General features: G+C 45.7%; 1 protein-coding gene across 1 annotated transcript in view; it reads right to left on the reverse strand.

Annotated features, from left to right (window-relative positions):
• The window catches only part of CNBD2 (cyclic nucleotide binding domain containing 2), a 125,016-nt gene that overhangs the window by 68,621 nt on the left and 46,529 nt on the right, over positions 1-9,866 (reverse strand). The window contains exon 10 of the mRNA XM_075266432.1: positions 1,117-1,279. Coding sequence (XP_075122533.1) covers positions 1,117-1,279 — 163 coding nt within the window. The remainder of the gene's footprint in view (positions 1-1,116; positions 1,280-9,866) is intronic.

A 9,866-nucleotide genomic window follows, 5' to 3' on the forward strand; every position in this document is an offset into this window, starting at 1 on the left:
GAGACTTTGTGCTGTGGGCATTACAATATAATGTCTAAGGGGCCACTGGGAGACAAGTTGATATGTTATAGGCAATTATGTTATATGGGGACATTGCAGGGGCCTTTCTGATGGCCCACTGAGATGGGGGTTTTTTTTGTATGGGGCCACTAAGGGGCATTATACTATGTGGGGGTCACTGATGGAGTATTATAATTTGTGCGGGTCAAATATGTCTAAGTAGCAATGATTGGGGAGAACCCACTTATGAAATGTTTGCACTGGGTCTACCAATGTGCTAAAACGACCCTGTCTGCGCGGTGCCTGAGCAACATAGGTTCATGGTTGTCCAGTTCCTGCAGGAGTTTTGTGACTGTGTTCTTTCTCGAGTTTCCGTTCCTTGACTTTGTCCTGTTTTCCACCTCTGCTCCTGATTCTGTTCCTGATCTGTGCATGACATTTTGGTTTCCTACAACCCTGCATTTCCACTGGGTTCAGTATAAAAACATCAGACACCGACATATATGTCGATATATTTGCAGATAATCTGCTGTTGTTCAGGTCTGCCGGTGCCCGAACCATGAAGAGCCGGTCCGCTAAAACACTGGTCACTCACGAACACCTGCAGACTCCATAGACTATAATGGGGGGCGCCGTTTTTATACGCAAACTGGCGGAAAGCAATTGGATTTCTATTGGAGTCTCCGGCACAGATGTGAACTAAGCCTGACACGTCTATTTCTGAACACCTTCTTACTTTGCATTTTCTCGGCACCTGCCTAAAACTTTTGCACCGCACCATATATCCAGTGTAGACCTGGCTCGCGGCCTATCATGCATTCGCTTTTTTTGTAAACAGTTGGTTAAACAAAGTTTGTTAGCCGGAGTTTCATTTCCGGCAGATCTCAGGTAGCGCTCTATGGCACGGCGCCCTGCTTTGTGATTGTTGCGTGCGAGTTTTCATTAAAGCTTGATTGATTGATTTTAAACCAGCGCCGATCCCCTGGATGTTTCCCCGGCGCGCAGAACAGAAATTGGAAAGTATTACTCATTATAATTTACAAACATCCACTTATCTGCAGAGCGGCGGATTCCGACGCCATCATGCAAACGGCATAACAAACAACTCCTACCTACCCCAAAGTACTTCCCTTTCTTCAGGAAGGCCACCGTCTTGGAGAAATGTTCCCCCGTCTTCTTGCTCCGTGACACTTTGGTGACTACAGCCGTGCCCGAGAGGATGAGGTAGAAGTTCTGAGCGACGTGACCCTGCCGTATGATTACTCTTCCGGGCCCAAAGCTATAAAAGAAACGCGTTGGAAGTTGTTACAATGCAAAGCACATCCAGCCGGAGAAGTCAGGGCTGGTTAATAGCCGCGCGTTTCATAAATATTAAAATCAGCAAAGCGCGTTAAAGATATCACGCTCCATTTTAACAACTGTCTGGCACTTGTTCAATAAATAAGAATTAGCAGGAAATAAAAACTTTCCCTTTTCCTCGTAACTTTCCGAGATATGCGGTTTTGTCAATAGTGTCTAGGAATACTCATAAGGCGAGACTCGGGGGAAATATATTATCGAGTACTTGTACAAAAGTTTCTCAAAGAGACGTGACTCCAAGGTGCTGGCGACTTCTCCATGGTGGATCCTCCATTGGATAACCAATGAGAAGACTATGGGTTCCTAGCCGATGGTTGTCCCTACTTCATGTGTCCCTTAAAGGGGCTTTTTCGGAACTTGCCTATGGTGACCTATCCTTATGATGGTGCTGAATTTGGAGCTGAATTTGAAGTAGAATTTGGAGAAGAGGGCCACTATATTTTGCTTTTATTGGGCAAATTCCAAATTCCGAAATTGGATTTTGACAAGTTCTATGCCAATGGAAAAGGTATGCTTTCCGCTTCCAATTCAATGGGAGTTCTCAGGTGGAAATATCCTGAAGAAGAAGAAGATTTTTTCTGATAGCTGAAATAATTGGGGGGCAGAATTCAGACAGAATTTGTGGCGGTGTGCGCCTAAAATTCAGCATCAGTTTTCTACGTGTGAATACCACAAGTTGAGTATCAGTGAATACGGATGAGCTGTAATACCAACAACCAATATATCCGGCCCTGTCCTTAAAGGGATCCAATCATTAAAGGGATTCTACCACTAAAACACAATTTTTTCTAGTTAACATGTCGGAATAGCCTTTAGAAAGGCTATTCGTCTCCTACCTTTTGAAGTGCTCTCCGCCGTGCTGTTCGTTCACAATACCGGTTTGTGACCATAGTGCGGGCGCCACAATTTCGCGCATGCGCAGTACGTTCTTTGAAGTCTTCGCCGAACAGAGCGTACTGCACAGGCGTCCGACATGACACTGAAGAAGGAAGGGGAGGACACCAAAGACCATAGAGGCGGTGCTGCGTACGGTTTTCGAGCTGCAATGGGGACGCCCCCATCGCTGCAAGAGAACAAATTAGCATACCGGTACAAACCGGTATTGTGAACGAACGGCGCGGCGGAGAGCACTTCAAAAGGTAGGAGACGAATAGCCTTTCTAAAGGCTATTCCGACATGTTAACTAGAAAAAATTGTGTTTTAGTGGTAGAATCCCTTTAAAATGCTATTTTTTCTCACTAACACGTAGGAATAGCCTTAAGAAAGACTATTTTTCTCCTACCCTTCGGTGTCTTCTCCACGCCGCCGTTCGGTAGAAATCCCGGTTTTCTTCAGTATGCAAATGAGTTCTCTCGCAGCACTGGGGGCGGTCCTCAGTGCTCAAACAGAACTTGGGGTGTCCCCAATGCTGTGAGAGAAACCTCCAGTGCTGCCTCTATCTTTGTCTGGAATGGCCTCTCTCCACGCTGGATTCAAATTTCTACGCATGCGTGGTCGGCTCTGCCCTCGGGCCGCAGCCATTTTTTATGGCCGCTTACACAGTAAGCTGGGGTAAACGGCCACAAGAAAATGGCCTCTGCCCGATGCCTGACGGGAGAGCCAATTGTGCATGCCTAGAAGTTTGAAGCTGGCGCTGGAAGTAGACGCAGGGAGAGGCCGTTCCAGAATAAGATAGAGGTGGCGCTGGAGAGTTCTCTCGCAGCATTGGGGACGCCCTCAGTGCTGTTTGAGCGCTGGGGACCACCCCCAGTGCTGCGAGAGAACTCATTTGCATACAAAAGAAAGCCGGGATTTCTACCGAACGGCGGCACGGAGAAGACATCTAAAGTTAGGAGAAGAATAGCCTTTCTTAAGGCTATTCCTACGTTAGGGAGAAAAAAAGCATTTTAATGATAGAATCTCTTTAATACCCAATGACACTGCAGCCTCTTCATCCAGCTGATCTGTGGGGGTCCTAGGTTTTGCAAATTCCCAGAACACCCCTTTAGGCTAAGGCCTCACGTTGCAGAAACGCAGCTATTTTTTGTTGTAGATTTTGTTGCGTTTTTTTGAGCCAAAGCCAGGAATGGCTACAAAAGGAATGGGCAATATATAGGAAGTTCTTATACGTCTTCCTTCTGCTCAATCCACTCCTGGCTTTGGCTCAAAAAAACGCAACAAAATCTGCAACAAAAAGAGCTGCGCTTCTGCAACGTGGGGCCTCAGCCTTTAGCACAAAAACAAATAGATGTTGCACCTAAATGAACATAAACCCCAAATTCCAGGGCTCCAAGACGGACCTTCTACAGGGTCAAACACAACCCAGCACAAGCTGGCAGCGCTCTATCCTTTACCGTATGAATTACTGTCACGTTAAGTAGACGCCAGTTAATGAACATAATTCTTCACGACACGTCGGCCTTGAAGAACAGTCCATTGAAGAACTGTCCATTCCCGGAGTGACTTTGATTCATGAAGCCTCGGCACTACGTATTTCTGTATAAAGCGTTCCGGCCTCACCCAGACATGAGGGCCGTCCGGTATCCTGAGAACAAATCCTCGATCTCAAAGGCTGGAGATGAAACTAGGTCAGTGTTTTCACGTACGCCGGTCTATTTGATCATGAGGAAAAACCGATGTAAGTATCTGTCAGTCTTTATCAGTCTTCCCGGCCCTCTGAACTCCATTCCGAGCTCCCTCTGATAATATGACATAACACGTAACAGTGGCGCGGCCTTTGTGGAGACTGAGAGAACATTCAGCATGTGCTCGGTTATCACGGCAAGGAACATGTGATTCTCGGCTGTAATACAAGCGAAAATAAATCTCCAGAGGCCTTCGCAGGGGCGTATCTAAAGGGGTAGCAGTGGTAGAGGCTGCCACAAGGCCCGCGACATTAGGGGGCCTCTGATGTTTTGTTTTTTGTTCCTTTTTAATAGGTTGTTACTTGCTAGAGTAACTCCAGCAGATAACGGGCCCTGTTTACTTACTGATCCTCTCTCCTGCTCATGGCCGCCTGCGCTTCCCCTTCTGCGGAGGCAGCTGTGAGCAGGAGCCGGGAGTGGTAAGTAAGGCCGCGGGACAGCAAGCCACACAAACACCGCTATCATACTTGGGGTGGTCTGTACCCCCAAGTACAAAGATGAGCCCCAGGGGAGGTGAGGGAACATAAAAATACATTGTTACTTACATTGTCTGAAAAGACCCCAGAGTATGATAATTTGTCATGGGTGGTCCAGAATGGGGTATAATACTGTGTACAGGGACCACTATGTGGTATAATACTGTGTACAGGGGCCACTATGGGGCATAATACTGTGTGCAGGGGCCACTATGGGGGATAATAATGTGTGCAGGGGCCACTATGGGGGATAATAATGTGTGCAGGGGCCACTATGGGGTATAATACTGTGTACAGGGGCCACTATGGAGCATAATACTGTGTGCAGGGGCCACTATAGGGCGTAATACTGTGTGCAGGGGCCACTATGGGGAATAATACTGTGTGCAGGGGCCACTATGGGGGATAATACTGTGTGCAGGGGCCACTATGGGGGATAATACTGTGTGCAGGGGCCACTATGGGGGATAATACTGTGTGCAGGGGCCACTATGGGGCGTAATACTGTGTACAGGGGCCACTATGGAGCATAATACTGTGTGCAGGGGCCACTATGGGGGCATAACACTGTGTGCAGGGGCCACTATGGGGCATAATACTGTGTGCAGGGGCCACTATGGGGCGTAATACTGTGTGCAAGGGCCACTATGTGGCATAATACTGTGTGCAGGGGCCACTATGGGGGATAATACTGTGTGTGCAGGGGCCACTATGGAACATAATAATGTGTGTGTAGGGGTCACTATGGGGCATACTAATGTGTGTGCAGGGGTCACTATGGGGCATAATACTGTGTGCAGGGGCCACTATGGGGGATAATACTGTGTGCAGGGGCCACTATGGGGTATAATACTGTGTGCAGGGGCCACTATGGGGTATAATACTGTGTGCAGGGGCCACTATGGGGCATAATACTGCGTGCAGAGGTCATTATGGGGCATAATAGAATAATTAAAAAAAACCATTAAAAAAACTAAGTTTTAAAAAAAAATACTAAAAACTAGATTTGAAAGAAAATTAAACCAAAAAAGAATTTTTTAATTTTTGCAAAGTTTTGGATTTTTTTTTTAAGGGATTAAAAAGTAAATAAAACCACATAAATTTGGTATCCCCAGAATCGTACCGGCCCATTGAATGAAAACCCGAACATAGATGTGAACAGGGCCATCTTTGCACTGGGCCCACCATCCTGACTCTGTATAAAAAAAAAGATCATAGCGCCGACCTCTATGGAAATATATTAAGAGATTAGATTAGTACAACGCGTTTCTTCTTGGATGGATAGTCCCTTTAAGGAGTTAAGTAAAAGTGTATATAATAGTTGTAAAAGTTAGAGCGAGCGCACCGCGAGAGACACAAAATCAATAAAAAGGATGTACACGGCGAGCTCAGAACAACACGACAACCTGCTAGAAAATCCCGATGTTTAGGAGTTCAGTGATACTTCCAGACCTTTGTTCTGTCTTATCCCCGAGACTACAAAGCCTTCACAATATTACTATAGAAGTATCTACTACTGTGCCTGCCCATCACTCGCAAAATTACCAGTTGCTTAGAAGTCCGGAGCAGCATGGAGTAAGGTCGATACGCGGGGCAACATGGAAAAAGACGACGACGCGTTTGATACTAATTCTTTGTAATGAACAGTATGGAGGGAACGTGAATAAAAGTCCGGCATGAAGGGCAGCGCGGGGCCGGGACTTCTCTTCCTGTACTTCATATAGAACGTTAAAATGGGAGAAGAGTCTTCGATTGTAGAAGGATGATATGCGATCGAGTAAATTTGACGATCGCAATTGGGTTCCGATCCCAACTAAAAAAGATCAGGTACGGAATTCCGATCCCGATCGCTCAACTGTGCAGGTAACATACCTGCACAGAACCGCTGCCGCTCACCGGAGCTCCGGGCCGTCGTTCTCTGTCCTCTTCTCTCTCATTCAGATGCCAGCAGAGTGCCGCACGCGCCCCCGCCTCCCTGGGGTAGTGTTACTTATGCTGGGAGTAGGCGGGACTTAGGAGAGTGTGGGTGGATACTGGGTGATGCACTCACGTCTCCCCTCCCTGTACCCGCCCACACTCTCCTAAGTCCCGCCTACTCCCAGCATAAGTAACACTAGCCTAGGGAGGCAGAGGCGCGTGCGACGCTCTGCTGGCATCTGAATGAGAGAGAAGAAGCCACAACAAGCCCCGCAGCATCAGTAACACTAGCCTAAGGAAGCGCGGCACTCTGTCGGCGCCTGAATGAGAAAGAAGAGGACAGAGAACGACGGCCCGGAGCTCCGGTGAGCGGCAGCGGTTCTGTGCAGGGGGGACTAAGTAGTCGGTGAATTTTTTAATCATTACACAGTGTGGAGTCCAAAAATTGAAGCCTTCAATTTTTGGACTCCATGCTGTGTGGTGAATATGATCGTTTTTAAAATCCGATTTTCGATCATTAAAAAATCCCACTGACTTGCATTAGGATCGGAATTGGGATTGGGATCGGGTTCAGATGAAAAATGATCGGAAATCGGATTTTAAAAACGATCCTGAAATCTCAAGATCGGCTCAACCTTAATCATGAATGTTATGGGGTGTGGTAGAGGACACACCATTAGACACCTACCTACAAGGCTATTCGACTATGACCACCATCAGCAACGATCGTATTCAACTAATGTCTTTCCTCATATCTATTGGCCGGTATCCTAATACATCATCATCTTAATACATGATCCACAAGGTCACATCTGAGACTTTCACGGGCTGTCACTTTGCAAACCCACTCAAGTGAATGCGTTTCAAAACTGACTGCCGGTTTCCCTCTCCTGTCCATTTTCTTGGGCAGAAGATGGAAACCCACAAAGCGGAGACCGGGCGCAGGTATGAACCCGCCCTAGTCATACCAATCTTCTATGACCATGCACCTCTTATAATATCTACTCCAAGACTTCTTCATTTTTTTTGAATGGTGAATGTTCCATTTTTGTTTCAAGGTCCAGGTGCTACACCCTACAGGAGATCGGTAGACCGCCCCTGGTCCACCCACGTACAAGGTAAGAGTATAGGCGAAATCTGGTGCTCCAGAAGACACGGCTACGTCTCTAAAGTAATTCTCAGCAGCAAGGTTGTACTATGACACAAAAATGGTATATTCCCTATGTCACTAGTTGACCCTACAACACCATCTAAGTGGTTTCGAAGAGATATTGGGGTGGTAGACTCCCTTTAATGGTCTCACTTGTCTAACCATGGTAAGACTCGAACCACACGAATGTCTCCTCTTTCAAAGCCACGATACATAGAGTGTTACCGCGCTGTCCACAGAATACCTGTCAAAGTGAGAAGCTCATTAGAAGCTCCTTACCGCCATTAATAGCCACCAAATGAACCCATCAGCCCAACATTCCTCCATGAGCTTTGCCAGGAAGAAACTAACTTGTATCATATGTGAATAAGGCCTTATAGGTAAAAAAAATATGCAAACCTATTCTCTAGGATGTAATTAGGAGAACAGTGCATTCTGTATGCCGACCTCTAGAGGGCAGCTCCCTTAGCATCATGCATGACTCAGTTAATGGACAGCGCTGTTTCGGTCTTTTGGACCTCGTCAGCATAGCGCAGGGATACTGATTTGTCAGAGTGAGAGACTATAGACCAGGGTCAGGGGATAATCGTACACATTAGGGAGAGTGTGTGCCTACATAGGCAATACAGAGACTTACAAAAGAATTTATCCAACCCCATGACAACTTCCAATGGGATCCTATAACATAAGGAGTAATACCAACCTCCCGATCCCTTGCCACTCCGATGCCGCCATATCCCTGGTCCCCAAGGTTCTTTCTGCTCCAGCGATAACATGACAATACAATATTCCACCGCCATGACCTGAGATGGGCTTATACCATGGGTCAATATCACGGGGATGGACAACCCCTTTAAGAAAACCTGTTCTACTGCAGATATCCTCTAAGGTGTCACCGTGAGTTCCGTGATCCGTTACGACGGAGGCCGTTGCGCCGCTCCCGGTAATTGACATTCATTTTCCATAATAGTAAGAAAGAATCTTTCATCAGATGTATACTTAAAGGAGATGCCTCGGAGGTTTCGAGAGTCGGATCTACTTTAATTTCATCTTTGAAGAATTCTCCTGATAGTCCATTAAAAGTTGAATAATGGGAATTTTAAAAAAACTAAAAAAAAGAATGAATTGATAAAGTTCAATCCATTACACTCAGCGCCAGGATGAAAGGACATTCGATTTCTTACGCTGGTGAATTTCAAGTACAATCTCGGGAATTTGTAACTTTATTAAATGGGGTTAACATTGATGGCTTATGTTTAGGATCAGATCGGTGGCGGCCCGATTCCAGGTACCCCCAGAGATCAGCTCTCTGGAGAGGTTGTGTTGGCTGTGGCTTTAGCGTTTAGCAGATATAGCGCCATACATTCTGTAGTGGTGGTGAGCGGTACTACAAGTACATGTACAAAAACATACTGATAGGGAATTACAATTGTGAGCCCTACTTGGGTCATTGTTCACTATATCTGTAAAGGGCTGCGGAATATGGGGGCGCTATACAAGTAAGTAAAATAGGCAAAATAAATAAATGTGTCCCATTCATTTGAACAATGAGCTGCAGTACTGCACACAGCCACAACAAAATACATGGCGCTGTGATTCCGCATCATCCTGGGTTTCTTCCGCTGAAGCCGCTGATAGGCCACAGCGGTCATATAAATAGTCTGTATTATCAGACTATTACATATTATTTAAAGGGAACTTGTCACAAGGAAATCTGTAAGCACCATCTTATAGAGCAGGAGGAGCTGAGCAGATTGATATATAGGTTTGTGGGAAAAAGATTCACTTATCCATTGAAATCTCTGCTTTTTCTATGTCGAGAAGTCAGGGAGGCGGTCCTATCGCTGAAAGGCAGGCCAATCACTGATAGCTCCGCCTCCTAGACTTTTCAACATTGAAAGAACAGATATTTCAATGGATAAATGAATCTGTTTTCCCCAAACCTATATATCAATCTGCTCAGCTCCTCCTGCTCTATAAGATGGTGCCTACAGATTTCCAAGTGATAGGATCCCTTTAAATAACATATAATAGTCTGATAATAGAATATATTCCCACCACACCTAACGGTAAGGGTTAACCACATTCCGCAGGTTCCAGCGTCATCGGTAATCTCGGGAACGTCTTGGCTCATTTCTACATTTCGTATTTCGAAGTGTTTAAAAATTGCCATATTGAAAGTTTTATAGGAATATTTCTTCTTTATAACACTCTGGAGCTGAACAATCCAATCTTCCAGTAATGCCGTCACTTTGAGGCGAGGGATATAAAATGAGTAAATGGAATATAAAACAAAGTTTAGGAGATTGATAATAAGAGAAGTGAAATAAAAATTACATG

This window comes from Leptodactylus fuscus, chromosome 2, assembly GCF_031893055.1.
Source record: "Leptodactylus fuscus isolate aLepFus1 chromosome 2, aLepFus1.hap2, whole genome shotgun sequence".
NCBI classification, from domain to species: Eukaryota; Metazoa; Chordata; class Amphibia; order Anura; family Leptodactylidae; genus Leptodactylus; species Leptodactylus fuscus.